Here is a 20,420-nt window from a genome sequence, read left to right on the forward strand (position 1 = left end):
AACTGGAGACTCTCAAACAAATAGGTCAATGGGGAGAGTCAAGGTTTAAGACAGCTTTAGAAATGAAAGCTGAAAATGTGGTGTTATGAGAAAATATGGCGTTATATTAAGCCCTGTAAGGAGCTTAGAATAGAAAAAAGGGGAATATGGCTGGATGAAACCTGTTATTTTGGAAGAAATTTTAATGGAGATTACTTTCTGGGAGGAAGAAGATTTGGTAGATTTATTTGGGCTGGTTATTTGCTGCCTTAATTACAAATGAAAACTATCACATTCTGTTGTCTAAATTTTAAGACTATATTTTCTTATGTAAAAGAAAACCTTAAATGTGATCTATATAGGAAATTTTTTTTGTTTCATTACATTTGGAGCTTTATGTGTATAATTCCATCCTGTAGTTTATTGCTTAATATGTTTTAACTTACATTTGGAATGTAGAATGGAATAGATATGTTTGGTAAAAATCTGGTTTCAAACACAGGAATCTGTTCCGGCTTAATGACCAAGTACTTTTTACCTACTAAATCCATAGAGATATCTCCTCAAACCTTTTCCTACCTCATAGGTATGTTTTCTACATGACAGTAAACTACACTCCTGTCTTCACAACTGTAACTCTACTGTTGGGTAGAGTTTTACAAAGAAGTAAGAGAGAACATGAGAAATGCATATTCTTACATTTCTATAAATCCTTTTTTTAACAAGAAAATATTTTGATAAGTAAAGGAAAACTGGAATTCCCCTTTTGTTTATGTTTGCTTTTGGTTTATTTGTCAGTCACTAAAAAACATAAAATACAGACGATATGTACCTGTGTGTGCTTGCCTACCCACACACACGTGTGTTGTGTGTGACTTCTAGAAGGCTTTCAGGTTCCTGATAAGGGAAGACACAGTCAAAGGAGAAATTTGGGCCCCATAAACTTCACTGGTAAATCTGCTTAGCATGAGGACTCAAACATTTTCTTACGTCATCCTCTCGATCTATTCCTTGTAAATTTTAGAAAAGTTTAAAGCTCAACATGGGTGCTGATGATTAGTCTAGTTAACTGGAAGATACATAAGCAAGTGCATTTGTGATTTTCTTGCTCTTTTTGTAATGTCTGTTAGAAAAAGCACTGCAAGAAAAGTCATGAAACCTGTGACTGGCATTACCAGGTGTGTAACTTTAGTTCAGTCATTCATTTTCTGGACCTTAATTTCTTCGACGTAAACTAAAGTAGTGGACTAGATAAGACTCTGTGACATCCAAAAGCGCATGGTGGCTTTTTGCATTCAGAGGACTCTATGTATATGATGAAGTAAAGTGGGTGAGGTAAATTAGACTATGTCCCATTCTCTCTAAAGATGTGGGACACATTGTCCAGGAAAGAGACAGTGATGAATTTCAGCATGATGACAGGCAGAGCACTGGGAATTCTGAAGTCGCAAGTGCCATCAGCTGTAACTGTGATCGGAAGAGGTTTTGGTGCAGTGCAACCATCTGGCTTGGACAAATGCCCCAATGGCTTGGCTAAGGAATCCTAATCTCTAAGCTTAGTTGACTTAATTTGCCTATTTGTGAAAATCTGTTACATTGTATTTCTACTAGAATTTCACCAACGTGGAAGTGGTACAACATTTAACAGCCAGAACGACTCGGGCCCCAACCAATCAGATCTGAGGTTTGACCAAGCAGAATGGACACCAGCTGGTGCTCTGTACCGATGCAGACCAGATGAATATATCAGTGGTGGGTTCCAGTGACTCTTCTGGCTAGTTATTTATTATTCTGCAAATGCATAAATTCCAGGTACATTATTTAATAAAAAAGACTGCCATGTAACAGAAATTATAACATGGGCTGAAATTACAGCAAAGGACATTGGCTTTTATTTTCATGTAGTTGCATCTAGTACTGTTACAAGGGGAAGAACAATAAGAACATTAAAAGCAAAATCTCTTTCACTCCCTATGACACACAACCCCCATGACTCATATCAAATGAGTTTGTTGTTTTAATTATTTTCTTACATCAAGAATAGAAGACACACAGGGAAGATTTTGGACTTATTTGTGGAGGTTGAGAAGAAAGGAAAGATCGCCTGAAAGAACAAATTGCTCATCCTCTGCACCCTCAGCTTTCACTCCAGCCCTCATACCAGCTGTATCCACAGCTCTCCAACTCCATTAGTATCCATGACAGTGTAAAATAGAGAACAAATTACCTTACATGGATGTTTATAGGTCAGAGGTTCTAAGAAGGGCTGTAGTTACATGAAGGAATATGGAAAAAAATTAAAAGCCCATTAGTGGTATATTCTCTATTTGTTTCTAAGAAATATAAGACAGAAATAATCCACAACATAGTTTCATATAAAGGGAAAGTAAAGTTTCTCATCTCCAAAAAGGAAGAGAAATTGTCTTAATTCAAATGTTGAGATTACTAAAAGTTATTGCAAAGAACATCTGTAGTTTCCCCAGTAGAAGCCTTTAACTCATAAGATACCACAGAAAATAATCACAAAGATATGTGACTAATGGCAAGATTTAGCAGCCACTATTTTCACCTTAAAGGGGAATCCATAATGAAAGAGGGCCAGAATATGGACAAGGACTCAATCCTATTTAACCATTCCTATTTGGTTTTCTGCAAAAGCCACTGACAATCAAGGCACGTTGTATTTAACCAAGTTTTGTTTGCCAGAGAATGTTAAGGGTGGTGTTGGCAAAACACATAGAATATTGCTTTGTGACCAGCAAAAGAAAAATGACTTTAGGATTCTTCGGTCTGATTTGTCACTTTCTTTAGGGTCTTAAATTTTTAGTGGGGATATCGTAATCAAAATCATAATGAACTCAGAAGAAAAAAAATGATATACCCAGCACTGCCTTTTAAGAACATATCTATAGAAAGAAATTAGGGCTCAATTCACTTTTACTACTGATCCTTAGACCACGTGTATGGAGCAAAGATAGAAAATAATATGACCTAAAATACACTAATAATTTTCAAAACAAAAAATGGTGGAACTGAAGGAGGAAGTGGCAGTTTGGGGGCATTTTTGCCACTGCTCTCCCTCCCTGTATCTATACCAGACACTGTAAAAGGACCATAACAACAGAGCCTAAAGGAAACTTTAAATACTTTATAATGTTTTCCATCAGCTAACAGTCATCTCAAAAAGGGACAGAGAGGAAACACTATGTTTTTTCCTTGTAAGTGTTACAAAAGACATTAGTCATCATGGTAATTATAAGGTAGAGGTTTGGATACAATCCTATGTTGTGGCCACTAAAAGAATCTGCATCTGTTCTAAAATGACTTAAAACCTAAAACATAATGCTAGAAGAAGGATGGTTTATTCAAGCTTCAACTTTAGATGAAAACTGCACACAATTTAAAAAGATGCTACCTTATCTTGTGGGGAAATAATTTAATATTTTAATAATCCTTAAAAAACACTACCTATCTATGGGGATTTAAAGCACTGCAGTATTATGCCTATCCGATAGTTTCAAAAAATATTTCATTAAGTTCACATGTTTTGTTTAATTTAAATATTGGTTACATTTCAAAAAACAAAATCCTACAATGCATTCTGGTAAATTAGTCTCTACTAAGGGGAGACTAGAGCATGAAACTCAAACAAGAATGTTTAATGGAATACAAATATCCAATCTAGAAACTCTAATAAAAATCTCCCTTCATTGGGTGAAGGCTCTTGACTATTACACAGAAAATCACCACATGTGGCTCCCCTAGAAATGCATTATAGATCAGGCTCATAATCTTTCCTTCCACAAAAATGGCACAAGAATTGATTTCAATTATCATTTAATATTTATTTCCCTCTCCTGTCAAAAAATGTTCCATACACATGAAATTGAAGGTTGGCAGCCTGAACTCATTTATGGAAATTTTAAGGACTATTGATTTACCAGTGAATTTTCTAGTTCTCTCATTGTTACTGAAAGGATGCCTCAGAGTTGTAATCAGTTGATAGGATGAGCTTTAATGCTGATAGGCTTAGTTAAGACTGATGAAGGGAAAAGCTTTTCAAAAATTTGTCAAAACGAATTTTATAAATTCGGTTAACATGATTGATTATACATGGCCAAATTTCTCAGGTAGCATTGAACTGATATTTTCTCTTCCTCTGTTGTGCCCCCATGCACCATTTTGATATCTGGATATTAACTGTTGGAAAAGATTCGAGTTAATTTAAAAATTAATTGGATCTATGTCTTTGGAAGCAGGAAACTATTTTGTGTACCTGAGAGTTTTGTTTTCATTTGTTTGTTTGTTTGTTTTTTTATGTTACACCAACATATAAGCCATAAGAGAGTGTTTACTTAAGCAAATATTTATGTTGACAGTATGTTTTCTGATGGACACTTCTGGAAGTTGTGTGTCTTCAGCTGCACATTTAATTCTTCCACACAACCTTTGTGAAAAGGATAGCATCTCCACAAGGAATAGCATACTTATCAACAGCAGCAACATGGCTGTAGCTGAGCATAGCAGAACAGACTTTCAGTACTGGAAATAAACTCTGGTTACACGGTCAGGTTTTTTCTTTAAACAGTACCCCACCCCACTGTACCAGCCCTATATATACCATCCATTTTCCTATAAATATTGCCATTGTTTTCTTCTATGGGGGACAGACTAAGAGTTTGTGGGTCCTGGGGCATCTGGGTGGCTCAGTCAATTAAGTGTCCAACTTCGGCTCAGGTCGTGATCTCACGGTTTGTGATTTCGAGCCCCGTGTTGGGCACTGTGCTGACAGCTTGGAGCCTGGAGCCTGCTTTAGATCCTCTGTCTCCCTCTTGCTCTCTGCCTCTCCCTGACTCTCCCGCTCTCTCTCTCACTCTCTGTCTCTCAAAAATAAACATTAAAAAAATTTTTTAAAGGAGCTTGCGGGTCCTGAAGATATACAATTTTGCATCTATCTTTAAGAAAAAGGTTACAAAATTATGTATATTAGGCATGAAAGTGAATATTTATTTTGAATGAGAAAAGCAATCATGGCTAAATTGCAAAATTAAAAAAAAATTTTTTAATGTTTTATTTATTTTTGAGACAGAGAGAGACAGAGCATGAACGGGGAGGGGCAGAGAGAGAGGGAGACACAGAATCAGAAGCAGGCTCCAGGCTCTGAGCCATCAGCCCAGAGCCCGAAGCGGGGCTCAAACTCACGGACCGCGAGATCGTGACCTGAGCTGAAGTCGGACGCTTAACCGATTGAGCCACCCAGGCGCCCCTAAATTGCAAAATTTTAAAAACTGAAAATACAAACATGACAAGCTCCAGACAACAATACAGTATTTTCATTCACTAGTTGCCTAATATACACCTAGATTATTTTTCTTATTTTTTGAAGGCATAATTTTTGATCACCTCTAATATGACAATGACTTTATAATATTTTCTATAGAGAGGAAAGGAAACTGTTTTGAGTTTTTCTTCCTCCAGCATGGTTGATAGAAAAACACTTATTATTATTGTAGTTTTGAGAGTTTATCTCAGTTTTACAACTCATTACTGGTTACATTATGGACTATGAGGATTACTGTCATATTTGGGGAAGGCTCTATCACGTTTCTTTCATATCTATTATGTTCTGAATAATGTGGAAAGTTCTCAACAGAACATTTCTGGCCCCCATACAATTCAAACTTGTTTTTCCACCACTAACCAAATACTTCCAGCACTAGTGCCTGAGTTCCCAATTTAAATAAGTCAGATCTGTGTCCATGAACACTTGTGTCATGACACCAGACAAGATGGGAAGAATATTTCTGGAATTATTCTATAATAGAACATCAGCAATACGTGATCATGCAAATAAAAATATCCTATTAAACTCTAGATGAATGAACTCCACTAGGCACAATTTCACAAACAACCTTGTCCTCTGGTATCACCTTACCCAAGGGGAAGTGTGACAGGTGGGGAAATGATCTCAACTGATAGCAGGTGAAAGACCTTACCTCTGCAACTCAGAGACATGGCCCCGTGAGGACATTTGTAAGCCTTGGAAAGGACCTTGTTTAGCTTCAAACTCAATTCTTCACTGCCCACTCCTCCCCATTATAGCCCTCCCTCCTATCTCAATCTTGCCCCTCATACAAGCGTACCTTTGAGCCCTGACTGGCTTTTCCTATTCCTCTCACATTCACTTGTCACAAACCCTATTATTTCCATTTTCAGTGTTATATTTGGCCTTGATACTTTTAATCCCATTCCTGTGCTTCCATAATTCAAGGCCACATCTCAGGAAGTCTCACTGCAGTTGATTCCCTAAATCATCTCTCCTTTCTTCACTCTGTTCTCCAATCCACCCTAATAATTGAGAATTATAAAACTGCAAATTATGAACAATTGAGGATCATAAAATTCCCCCAAATCTTTGTTTAATCTCCTGCTGAAAAACCGTCAGGTGGTTGTTAATGACAGTCAGTAAAGTTAGAACCTCAGCCTTTAAGGTAATCTGTAAGCCTTTAAGGTAATCTGTAATCCTATATTATGTTCACTGCTATCTTAAATGAATCCTATTTCCCCAAATTGTTCTCCTAGCTTCTTACAATTTCCTTTGAAAGGTCCCTCTTCTTGGCCTTCCCCCTTAGCATTCCTTTTTGCAGGGAGCTTCCTACCCCCTCTATCTACTTTTCAAAGTTATACTTACTTTTCTTGGTTTGCTCTTGCTGTCTTCCTTGCCTTCTTAGAGGTTTTCTAAAACACCCGTTGCCATGGTGATCATTCTCTTTACTGGAAGCAGGTGTAGTCTCTATTTGACACTTAAAATATGCTGTGTTTTACTTTCATTCATTTAATATTTATATAAAATATGTATATGTACGTGAGTGTGCATAGATATAACATCTTTCCAACAATATCATAAATAGGTTCAATTCAATTGCTAATACTCAGCACTTAGAACTGCAAAGATAAAATAAATGTAAGAAACTCTCTCAGCCTTTAGGATGTTTAAGTTATGGGCGAGAAGATAAGAGCAAAACTTACTTCTAATAGAAGGTAGAGTAAGATAAGAGCCTAAAGCAATTACATATTCTATGTTAATTGTTAGACTAATTCTTTGTCTCTCCCACTAGATGGCATGCTTTTTGAGAGCAGAGGTAGTGTCTCTTTAACCACAGTTTGTGCATGTCCAGCACCTAGCTTCTGGAGGTACTGAGTTCTCCATAGTTGGAGGTGCTCCTGTAGAGGCTGGTAGATGTCCTAAATATTGCTGAGGGGATTCAAGCCCGAACTAGTGGTCTGGATGGGAGGTGTGAAGAACAAATGGTCTGTATACGTGCATGTGAGTTCTCTGTGAAGCAAGTACTATGTAGGATATCTTATGATGACAATGATACAGAGGTTTGGAGACAGAAAATTGAATGCAAGTCTTAATTCCTCACCTACTAAAATCACTCATCGATAACTGGTTGTTGTGTTATCATGAAATTAAGTTAATTAAAATAGTGACTGGAACCTAGTAGGCATTCAAAAGTTTATGTTTCGGTTTACTCGCTCTTAACATATTATCCACTGATACAGATGATCAACTTCATATTTTGTTATGTGGGAGATTTTTTGAACTCTACTTTTCAATTCTGCAAATCTATTTTGATCATGATGATGGATCTGTAAAATTTAAATGTACTTCTTCGTAGAAGGTCAGTGCAAAGAAACTTTAAAATATTGAAAGTCTGGATTAGGATGTATAACAATTAAACCAAAATTCACATTTTTTTTAGACTCTGCTAACACTAATGATGGTTTTAAACAGCAATCTCATTTACTGTAAGCTGTTGCTTGTCAGGCAGGCTGCAAGGAGTGGATTTGATTACCTGTATCCATTCTGTGTGGTCAGAAATGTAATGCTGGGACCCAGCAGGGAAGAAAGAGAAGTCTGAGGAGTGAAATGGCTCACAGTGTCATTTATAATAAAGGGAACCTTTTCTAGAAATTTTATCTGAAAGTTAAGAACTCCTTTGAGATTTTCACCATCAACTCAGCATGGTGCTATTATTTTGTTACGGAAACACTTAAACTTTTGTTTTTCTTACCCCTTACAGAGGAATCAATAGTTTAAAATTAGAGCAGAGACTAGCAGCTCTTGAGTGTTAATCTGAGCTTGGTCTGAGACTTCAGAGATGCTGACAGCAGCTTATCAGCCATGTATTAAACTCTGTACATAATCATTGAATTGTTTACAGGGGAAAAATTAAAATATGACATATGACAGCTTTTTATAAAACATGGCATAAAAGGGCATTTAAAGAACAGTTATCTACTTTTGCCTGTTATCAAGAGAATGTTATCATAGATGTATTTTGGGAAATCTGCCAAGTTCAAAATATATTCTCCTTCTCTGGTAACTAGTGTCTCCCCACATTATCCTTGGGGCTGGGCCCCCAATAACCATGCTCATATTGTGTGAACTTGACCCTTACTCTTCCCTTGCACTGCTGATTGGTAAGTAGTAGATCCCAGACTTAACATCCAGAAACTGTCCCTAGTCATGGCTGACTGACTAGTGTTGGACACCTGACAAGCCTGGGTGAGTATGACTCCCTCACCTGGGGATGTAGGCTGGGACTGAGAGACAGACAGCCAGTCAGTGTCTGTAGGTGACGAGAACTGGACACAAATGTGGCAGCCCTGGGGTGGACATACGTTGATCAAGAGAAGCCAAAGATCCAGTAGATTGTAGACTAAAGTGAATGGAAACATATATGCAGAGAACAGAGATGAGATAGGAAAAGAGATTCTTAACAATTTTCTAGTTCCTCGTTCTAGAACTTTCTTAAGGCCTGATGGTATTGCTATTACTGGACTTCATGACTCTCTATTCATATAACACCCCGCCCCCCCATCTCTGCTGTGGATTTTTAGTTCATTCACTTAACAAGTACTTATTTCATACATACTATGTCTCAAGAAAGAGATAGCAGAATCAAGACGGGGCTCTGTGTTTTCTGATCTGTGGGCTTGTTTACAGGGTAGAATGTATTTTTCTGTTTCCAATTTTGCACGTTTAAGATTGTCTAAAATTTTCAATATTGACACCTCCTATTGTATAAAAGATACTTTAGATGAGCACAATTCCCCTTTCCAGTAGAAAGGAAAACCCAAGTTGACAGGAAACCCGAGCCTCAGTGATTATAAATTGCACAGCTAGTGACATGACAAGAATGCAAACCTCCGGCTGCTGCTGTATGTTTCAAAAGTCAGGTCCTGTCCCCCCAGCAACACAGCTGACTTTCCCGCAGGCCAGACTTTCCGCTTCCCTCCCCAGTACTCCTCATCTCAATAAAGGACATCTGGATTTAACCCACTTGCTCAGCTCAAGGTTCAGTTTAACCTGCACTTCACAGAAACGTTGCAAAAATTCCTTTTACTTTCTTTTCTCACACATTACATCCACTTTATCATCCAAAACCTAACAGATCATTTTCCCAGTGCTCTCACACTCTGATCTCTCTTCTCATCCCCTCCAAGCCATCATTTTGCCAGGGGAGGATACTGCAATGAGTCACTCAGCAGTCTCTGTTTCTATTACTGGCCCACTCCTACCCCATATTCTGTTTTCCATGATGTCAACAGAGGCTCTTAAAACATAAATCTGATCATGGCACTGTCCTGCCCAGAATTCCAAAAGCCTCATCTACTTGACCTCATCTACGACCTCTGCCTCACACATTCTGCTCCAGCTTTAATGTTCTGTTTGCTGCTAGCCCCCAAATGTTCCAGGCAGGTCCCATTTCAGGGCACTTGTGCTTGCTGTTTCCTTTACCAGGGATGCCCTTTATGGAGGCATCCTCTCAGCCTGGACCCTTGCTCCATTAGGCATTTGTTCAAGTCTTTATGGCAGAGAGACCTTCCATAACAGCCCATGCTACTGTAGTGTCCTCCATCCACCTCTCTCCAGAGCACTTATCTCTACCTGGCACTACTTCATTCATTTGTTGATATATGTGTGTTTTCTGTCTCCCCTCACTAAAACGCAAACTTTATGAAAGCAGATATTTGGTCTGTTTTGTTCACAGCTACATCTCCAGGACCTTGAGAACAGTGCCTGAAATAAGGCTGAGGCTCAGTAAATGATTGAGTGAATGAATAAAAGGGACTGGATACCTTAGAATCTAAATAAAAAATTCAGATAGTATGGCTTTACATATTTTCTTTCACTTACTCTAAAAACCACCCTCTCCTATTCAGTATATAACCCTTTCACTCATGTTTCTATAAACCCTTCATGCTTTTGTAGCTTACTCTTATTTGGCCTGCATTCCAGTGATCCATCCAACTATAAACTGGAAGGCATGTGAAAGGCTACCGGGTGTTAGTAGCTACACAAAAGCTTACAATGTTTTGCCAGTCTTCTTCTCTTTCACAGTGCCCTCCATGCCCTGTAACTTCTCTGATTAATAACAATGTTGACCACTACGACCTGAAAAGGTTTTCTCTCTCTTTTAATTTTTGAAATAGAGATCTGACTGCTTAAGCTTCTGTTTGGAAGACACAAGTACCATGGTAACAAAACAATGCACATAAAAATGGCAGAGATAGAAGGTTTCTGAGAGGTTTAAAAAAATTCCATCATCCCATTGTGGATTTTTAATTCATTCATTTAACAAGTACTTATTTCATACATATTCATACTTATTTCATACTTATTTCTCAGGAAAGAGATGGCAAAATCAAGACCTGGCTCTGTGTTTCCTAATTTGTGGTCATATTTACAGGGTAGAATATATTTTGTTTCCAATTTTGTAATTTTCAGATTAAGTTTTTCAATATTGATGCCTGATATTGATATCTAACTTTTTTGGTATCAAAAGATACTTTAGATGAACACATTTCTCCTTTGCCAGTAGAAATGGATTTCTAAACATAACTTTTCTTCCCTCTTGCAAATATTAGTCAATGTTTCATACTAAGCAGTAACGTCATTCCTAAACACTAACATACTCTCAGCACTAATACATTCTTAGTGATACCTATCAATCATGTTCACTATATTTTGGATTAAGTTTTACTTGGGTATTAACCACTTCATTGAACATTTATGTGTTTTGAGTGCCCCACATGTGACAGTAACTGTCCTTGAAGAGTTTATGCTTAATAAGTAACCATTTACAGAGGACATTTAAGAAGACAGCATGTGTGTGGGTGCCTGGATAAAATAATACCCTAGACCAGGGATGAGCATGCTGGAAAGGTTAAAGACAAAATGAATCTGTTTCATAAGATGACGATTGGCTTGTATCAATTCACTTTAACATTTACAGTGGATTTACTATGGTTACACAAGTGAATAGGAAACTGTGCCTTTTTATAATTTTCACAGTATTCTAGTTACAGGGACTAGAATACAATGTGACCAGTGGAATATTAACAACCTGGATGAAAGATCAAAGGGTGTATCAAGTGACAGAGTGCTTGGGAAGCGAGGGGACTGCTTACAGACACTACATGTCTTCTGTTCATTCTATATTTTTTGAATTCTTCATATCTGCCAATTCCATATGTTTCATATGGTGAAAGACAGAGCAAGGATATTTAAGTGAAAGACAAACCACATGGTCTTACATTATTACCACAGTTTATAATACAATAATAGTCAAATACTGCCGAGTGAGTTTTATACTAGTCTTTAACATGTTCCAGAAGCTTCTGAATATTCAGACATTTTACATTATATTCATAATTATTTCCCTTTTGAGATCGATCTTCTAAAGATAGGAAAATTCTTAAAATGCAAGCTACTTAACTGGTATGAATAATCATGGTCCCTGTAAAATAAAAGCTTTTCTCAAAAAAAGCTCTTGTTTAAATGCACTGATTAACTTCTGATGCAAATGACGTTTGCCTTCTGCAGCAAACATCATCTGCTATATTCATGGTATATGAATGTCTTTGAGGGTTAGCTTGTTACCCAATGAATTGAGATCTTCCTAACAATGGGTTTCTCGAGGGTACTTACATATTCTTCATAAGCCTCGTGGGCTGGAGGAGGGGGTGCCCTGTATCCCGGCACTGCCGGTGCTCCGCGGGCTCGTGGAGTAGGGACACCTCTTGCTACAGGAGGCACTGGAAGAGCTCCACGAGTCACAGTAGTCCCTCGAGGGGTGAGGACACCCCGTCCAGGTGGGGGGGGAGGAGGAATGGCGCCCCCACGGCCCCTAGGAGGAACAGGTCATGGACAGATGAGAATCCAGTGATGAGAGAGACTGAAACAGACTAAAACAGACTACACTGATGAAAAGAAAACCAAATTTATTTCTGTATGCATGTGTGTGTGTGTGTGTGTGTGTGTGTGTGTGTGTGTGTGTGTGATTGAGACTCTTGAGGATGTAAAGCATTTGATGTCTATAGAATAAATTTTGTAAATGCTACCTATGACTTACTTATAATGAAAATCGTATCAAATACTTTACTATAGAAAACCAACCAACCAAACAAACAACCAAACACAAACCAACGCACTCTCATTTTATTCCAGATTTGCCAAGAAGACCCAAATCAGAGTTTCTGGTAACATGTAAGTATCCTCTGCCTTTTAAAAGTTCACCTTATGCCACTTTGCTTTTACAAAAGACTGACTTTAGCACCTGTTTTCGCTAACTGAAAGATCTCGGAAGGGGATTTCTGCTTTTATGAAAAAGGCAAAAAACAAAAATAGAGTTTAGTATTTGTTTTTTAGCGAGCCATTACAGGGCCAGTGTGCACCCCAAGCAGCAAGAGTGGAGCCACCAAGCTCCTTCCCCTGGTGCTACACTCAGCATCTTACCATCAACCTGCCAGGGCTTTGAACTGTGTGAGCATCTGTGCTTTATCTCCATTTACTTTGTGCATCCATTAGCAAGATGTATCCTAAGGTATCAGAAAAGCCTGAGGTCATTTTTTGAGGGGTCTGAGAGCACTCAAAACTTTTTCATATAAATTAATGGCAATTGCTTCTTTGCTTTATTCCATTTCAGCTTATGAAATACTTCATAGGAATATTCTACTTTTTTTTTTTAATTTTTTTTCAACGTTTTTTATTTATTTTTGGGACAGAGAGAGACAGAGCATGAACGGGGGAGGGGCAGAGAGAGAGGGAGACACAGAATCGGAAACAGGCTCCAGGCTCCGAGCCATCAGCCCAGAGCCTGACGCGGGGCTCGAACTCACGGACCGCGAGATCGTGACCTGGCTGAAGTCGGACGCTTAACCGACTGCGCCACCCAGGTGCCCCAGGAATATTCTACTTTTGGATGGCAGGGGAAACCTGTATGGCTCACTGGACCATCTATGAGACTGAGCTGCTAAATGTCAATGTCTCCTCCATGTTGGAGGTTATTGACAGTGAGTGCAACGTTGTAACTTACAACGAAAAAATCTGTGTGCGCTTTCATACTTTAATAAAATGTGGAACTCTAAGCATGGTGATATCATTCTTTTTATTATAGTAGCTTAAGCTTAAGGTCATTGAAATCGGAACTCATTGTCACTGATTTGTCATCATGCATACAACCCCCTGAACTGGTATAGTCACTAATATAATTTATTTTCCTATGGTAACTACGGTGTTAGTGAAATACATTAGGATTCTGCAATAAAAGAATAGACTGAATGCTCTGTACTACAGTGCTTGACACAAAAGTAACTTGTATTAAAAGCCTAAGATCAAATGGTTGCAGCCAACTTTTATGGTTTTCCAAGGCCTTTGGAAAGGTTGAGTGTTTGAAGTCTTTGGGCAAAAGCATGGTTATTTCACTTTTTATTATGTCTGAAAGGCTGGCCTCCAGAAAGCACTGCTTTCAGCAGGAACACTAAAGCTTTAGGAAAAATGATGATCATTGGGATGTCAACAATCACACTGCTTGGCTGTACCCACAGATGGGGGATGTAGGTTAGGCTTTCTGCTATGAATAGCAGTCAGCTGGCTCTTTCTTGCTTGCAGAAAATGAGCTTTTGTGAGTGAACAGTAAGAATGCTGGTAAAGCTTTTAAACGTTTTAAATAGATTATAGAGCTGATGAATAGAGAAATTATCAGAGAACTTATTGTAAGTCTAATGTATAGAGAATGCTCTCCTAGATTGGGGAAGGTGAAACACAAAAGACCCAGAAGGCCCAGTGCCCACTTCAAACACAACAATAGCTGAGAACACAATATACTATATTATCATCATAATATGAAACACATCTATGAAAAATGATGTAAAGACCAATTTTACCTTCACTGGGCCTCCAAGGGTCTGTTTCCTCAGCAGGGTGAGCATACATCCAGGTTTGCCCAGAAAAATTCTGATATACAACTGCTGTCCTAGCTTCCTGTTTAGTTTAGCATTTTAACATTCTCAAAAGTGTCCAGGTGTGGGTAGTAAATGATTTTCACAAGTCTTATTTTAATGAATAATCACAAGGAAGGACTGTAACTCCCCGGGTTTAAGGTGGATTTTTTTTTTTCTAATGGGTAAAATCAGATCTCTCAATCTGTAACAACTGTTCCTGCTTTAAAATTATATGATGCTCACATCAAATCTAATTTCTCATCCTATTCCTCCGTCAGTTGTGTCCCAGACACAGCCCTAGAAAACCTGTTTCCTGAATCTGACTCATCACCTCCGTACACTATGTTCTTTCCCTGGAATTTTAATCTCATATCTCTTTTCTCCAATTCAGCTGAAGTTTCACATCATCTATTTTAGGATACTGTCCCCGGCTGAGTCTACACTACAGTATTCTTCATTTTTCTGACTTCTCAAAAGTTTTCTGTCCTCAATACTCCACCTCCTGCTCATCCCAGAACTGAATGCAATCTAGTTATTACTTCCCCACTTTGCTGAAAATACTCTTTCTGAGATTACCATTAACTTTTCACTGGTAACAAATCCACTGGATTCATTTACAGTCCCCATTTCACTGAACTTGTTATATTTATCACTGTGGATTACTATTTGGAAAATGCCCTCTTTGGACCCTTGCATTCTCTAAGGCTAATTCTTTAAGCCTAAAGACGACTGTTACGTGTTTCCTTCCTAACACATGCCATATCCTGGATTATATGCCTTATATCAGAGGTTCCTTAACTTGTCTGCATTTCAGAATTTACCTGAAGACCTTCAAAAAATTCCAAATTCCAGACCACACCCCAGGCCAATTAAATCACAACCTCTAATGGCAGGAAGCCCTCAGTGATTCCAGTATGTAGACCAATTTGGGAACCACTGCCCTATATGTATCATCTAATTCAAAAATCTTGACAAGGTTGTCATGTAGACATTTCTAAGAAACTTTGAAGGTTGAGTAACAAGTCACAGAAAGTACAAGTCACCTGCTCAAGGTCCTACTAGATCCATAGATCTTGGATAATTATAGGAATAACTATAGTCTTTGTTTAACTTGGTCCCTCACCAAATCTTATTTGATGTCATTAATCTCTAACTAAGCTAGATGTCAAAGAGTTATCCTTGTGTGGGCCACTCTTTCTTCCCCAACATCTAATACAGTACTAATTCCTATAAATTCTTATCTCTAATCTAGCCCTGTATCTCTATACAAGGGCTGTGCATTTCTGTCTTGGATAATGGACTTGTCTCCTCACTGGCTTCCTTGCCATAAATCAGGGTCTTTATGTCTGTCTCTCTTTGATTGCTCTACTTCTCTATCACTCACAGTAATGACTGAGCAGTCTTTCTTAGAAACAAATATGATTATTCCTTTCTTCAACAAACTCCATTAGTTCTCTGTATTATTCTCATTAATTAATGAACAAAAGCCTTCAAAATCTGCCCCTAATGTTTTATTTTCCACAGTTTGCTCTCAATATATAGTGATGAAGTGCATCAGAGATGTCAAATATCTTAATTCTTCAAATATGTACTATGAATTATTATACAGATGTAATGCTTTGTTCTCTGGTATGCATAATGATTGGAGGATTAGGTAGTTTTCATAGATACATTTGCTGCAATGTAAATCGTTTTAATTAAACAAATTATTATAGAAGTTTTCAAATACCCCAGGCACCATTCTTTTTTAATATAAATATAACTGAATAACTTAATAAAGTTATAATTTCATAAGTATGTACAAATTAGCATCCATTAACTCATGTTTTCAAGAACTTTCTAATCAATATGATTTTCTGTTTTGTAAAACTGTTTCCTTATTCTTTTTTTTAACTGTAGATACATTCCATCATGTGGTTTGAAATAAAAGACAACAGAGTTCTGGTCCATTTACTTTCATTAATGTTAATACATTAATGATATCAATATTGCACTGAAGTGAGGTTTAAATTCCAACATTAATTTTATCTTTTTTTCCCATAATACATATGTAGTATTAGATTTGTATGATATATATGGGATATTAAAAACCAAAAATGTTCAAGGAAATTTTTCTTCTAACATTTAAAAATTGGGACCACAAAGCACTATTCTTTAATAAATCATTAAAGAGACTAATATGTTAGAATAAAGCTTTACTGAAATTGAAATCTTATAGGGTCCACTCAAATATGCAAATATAATATTACATCAAAGAACTTCAATAAAACAAAATCTAATAATATGAAGATTTTATAATCCTAAAAAGCAGGTTAATGCATTATTTTTAAAAGATGGTCCCAATTTCAAAGAAAAAGAATAGAAAAAAACTTGTCCCCTGTGTAGATTTTCTAAATATTTATTAGTTTACATCATGTAAAACTACAAAATTTGTTATTTTTGGAATCACAAAAGTGACAGCTATGTTATTTAAAGCAGATGATTTAATCAACTTAAGATTACCTGCAATGATGTCATTTCACAACCCATCATGATGAGGTTAGAAATGTACAAGGTTTTATAAATGACTTATTCCATAAAAGTACGTCCACAAAAAAGTATGTCACATTAAATTTTAGCAATGAAAAATGTTCTTTATCAGCATCAGAGAGCTCTTTTTTTCATTTTTAGAGATAAAAATGTAATAATAAGTTCTCACAGATTTTCAGAAGTTTTTCCTTCAGTCAAATGTAAATTTCAGAATTGCCAGAATTTACCTTTAAATAGTTACTGCCTTGATATATTTTTTTTGGAAATGTATCATTTTTAATTTTTTCCCCCGATTCACTGTAAAATGGAGGCATTTATGACTTAAATGTTAAAACAGTGTTTTTTTTGACACTGGTGGTCAACAATAATTAGGACATAATTTCCTAAATAAATTGAATCAGCAAAGTATCCTAAAATCTCATAAGATGATTTCTATGCAATGTACGAATTAATATTCTAGACCTATGTCTTTTAGAGATTTGAAGGCCAACTATAATCAGGTAAAGAGAATGAATTACACAGTCTGTGCATGAAGGCTATTAGTATATTTTGCTTTACCTCTTTGCAAACCAATGCTTTCTGTTGAAAGCTTGACTAATTCAGAATCGTACAAAACAAACTCTGATGCAGAAAGATGCCAAATTTTTGGAAAGTGAATATCAAGTAAAATCTTCTCTGTTGACCAAGGACATTGCAAAGTCAAACGTAACTGAATTTTAAATACTCTTACCATCAGCCATATAAGAAGTGTCCTCTGGCTTTCTGGACTGGTGGTATAAGTATTATCTACCTGTCTATCTAAATGTCTGTCTATCTATCATCACCTATGTCTCTACCTATCCAGAAGGACTATCAATTCAAGGGCCACTCAACGCACAGACCAATGTATAGCTTTCTCTTCCTGCAAGGTCATCCTGGTTGAAAAAGACAAAAAATTGTATCATCTGCATGCCCTAATCCTGGAGACAGAACCACAAAGAAGAAAGTCTCAGGTTTGCGCCTCTGATTTTCTTAGGATAGCCGGTTAGAGTTCCACCTGTGAATTCTAGAGTCAGACTGCTTGTGTAACCTCGGGCATATTCTTAACACCTTTCTGTACCTCAATTTCTCATCTGTGAATAATACTTAACCCTGCATGGAAGATTTGATGAGTTAACTTAGGAAAGTTCCTATGTGTCATATAAGCATTCACTGTCCTTGCTTTTGTTGTGGTGGTTGTTGTTGATGATGTTGTTTATTCCTAGCTATGATCATGGCACAGAGCAGATCAGTAAAGGCTTGCCATCCTTGATTACAGTTAATTTATTTCAAGTAAGAGCTAATGTACCTTGAAGGGGTTGTGGGGGCTATTCTGATCCCTCTGCCTCTAATACCTCTGCCACGACCAGAGTCCTCTGAGCCATTTAAGTAAGATAATTCACGTAGCTGTTCCTGACGAATTTCATCATTGTAGTCCTAGGGAAACAAAAACAAAAAACATGACCTGATCAGTTAAAATGGGGCATGGGGATCTTAGACCTGAACAAACACAGTATGAAAGGACATTTTTCATCTATTTTCTGGAGCCTTGTCTATGAAAATCTGAAATGATGTAAAAGTGTGTATACTTTAAATTCCTATTTTTATAGAGAGAAATGGGAAGTTGCTTCTTTTATCAAGGAAATACTCAGCAGGAAATCAGATGAAATGTGCTGGGATATCACTTGATGTGTTAACCAGAAAAGGAAAGACAGCAATATAGAATGAAATCTTGGAATGTACCACAGTTATGATTAACATAAAGATTACTGAAAAACAACTCTACTGGGGTGATATGTGTAAACTGCAAATGACTGCATGACATTCAAATAGCTCCTGGTGCATAAACCAAAAAGGTGCAATCTCAAGGCCCAAGGTAGACACTGTGTTAACATCATAAAGAAGTGCAAATAATATAGCACAGTTTCAGAAAACTGAGAAGCTGTGCAATCCAACAAGCTTGATGGACAATATTTAAAAGTAAGGAATTTTCTACGTGTTCTAGCATTGGGCTGATAGAAAGACAGCCATAGCAAAAGGCAAATTTCGCAGTGATAACCAGAGTTGTAGCAAAGTCAAAGGGATTACCTTTATCTTTTGTCAGTGTGGAAATTTATCAGTCATTTCATTGGGACCAAAGAATGGATGTGAGGCACTAAAGATGAATACTCTTTAAAGACAAATATCAGTCTTACCTGTTTCTCCTTTTATTCACACACACACACACACACACACACACACACACACACACACACACCTGCTTGAATAGTACAAAACTGAATAATTGGTTATTTTTACCAAGTGGCTAATCTGATTAAATTCTTTTTCAGCAAACATATGTTTAAGTGAAATCAATCTGCTGAATTTTCTAGCGCTGGAGAGGTGACTAGAAGTGGACACTAGAAATATTTGTGAAGGGCAGGCTGACAGAAATCATGTTGGAAGTCTAGGTGTGGACCCAAAAAACAAGTGTATCGTTTCACCAAATGTTGCCAGTTTACCTCTGCATATATACCTTAACAGTAATATTACATGAAAACTGTGCTACTCACCCACACACCTCTGTTTAGAAAAAGGCAGGGATGCATTCAACCCATAAGGATTTCTAATGTACAACTTTATGTCATGCTCCAAAAACTGCCTTGATTACAAGAAAAGTACTAGTCACTCCAAAGCATAAATTTTCTGGTTTTTAACATGATGCTTTCACATTCATCCTCTTCAGCACCTCATAAGGGGCTGAACACAGCTGGCTGACAGAAGAACTATACAGTAGAAAATTACAGTTTCTAAGAAGTCACATATATTCAATTTATACCTCTTAATTTTCACATTCAAGTAACCACCAAACGGAAGAATATACATGTCCGTTATTTTATTAGGATCAGGGAGTGTGATGAATTGCCACTTCTGAGTGAGCTGACCAGCCATTAAATTCCATAATTAAAATGAAAAATTAATTCCATAATTTTCCCACATAATATTCCTAATTTGCAAGAGAATCTTTGTGTGATTTCTTATCTGAGGAAAACCCATGAATTCTCAGGGTCTTTAAAAATTGTAAAAAGAGAGATCATTGTTGGAAACAATGAAACTTAAAAATTTAGAAGTTTTAGGGGTGCCTGGGTGGCTCAGTCGGTTAAGCGTCCGACTTCGGCTCAGGTCATGATATCACGGTCCGTGAGTTCGAACCCCGCATCGGGCTCTGTGCTGACAGCTCAGAGCCTGGAGCCTGCTTCAGATTCTGTGTCTCCCTCTCTCTCTGACCCTCTCCCGTTCATGCTCTGTCTCTGTCTCGAAAATAAATAAACATTAAAAAAAAATTAAAAACAAATAAAAATTTAGAAATTTTAGATGTATTCAATTTATGTAAAAATTTACTTTTATGCCAGAATCAGAAAATGTAATAATGTGGATGTGGTCTTATTCGTTGTGTAATCTTAAAGAAGAGGAAGATGAGGCTGAGAAGAAAATAGGGAAGAAAGAGGAGGAACTTATTCAGAGAGCAGGAAAGAATAATTCCCAATTTGGTCAGGCCTCCCTGAATGCATACCTTGGATAGGTCGAATCACACTGACTCTGGAATTATCCATGTGATT

General features: G+C 37.2%; 1 protein-coding gene across 12 annotated transcripts in view; it reads right to left on the minus strand.

Moving 5' to 3' along the window:
- The window catches only part of KHDRBS2 (KH RNA binding domain containing, signal transduction associated 2), a 628,062-nt gene that overhangs the window by 213,393 nt on the left and 394,249 nt on the right, over positions 1–20,420 (minus strand). For all 12 annotated transcript variants that reach the window (XR_015251309.1, XR_015251308.1, XR_015251306.1 and 9 more), the window contains exons 5-6: positions 18,131–18,258; positions 11,981–12,179 (exon numbers count right to left, since the gene is read on the minus strand). Coding sequence is in view for 5 of the 12 variants with exons in the window: in XM_086707154.1 (XP_086563280.1) it covers positions 11,981–12,179; positions 18,131–18,258 (327 nt within the window). In the remaining 7 variants the exon portion in view is untranslated. The remainder of the gene's footprint in view (positions 1–11,980; positions 12,180–18,130; positions 18,259–20,420) is intronic.

The sequence above is a fragment of the Puma concolor genome, chromosome B2 (genome assembly GCF_028749965.1).
Source record: "Puma concolor isolate L17-30 chromosome B2, mPumCon1.1.hap2, whole genome shotgun sequence".
Lineage (NCBI taxonomy): Eukaryota > Metazoa > Chordata > Mammalia > Carnivora > Felidae > Puma > Puma concolor.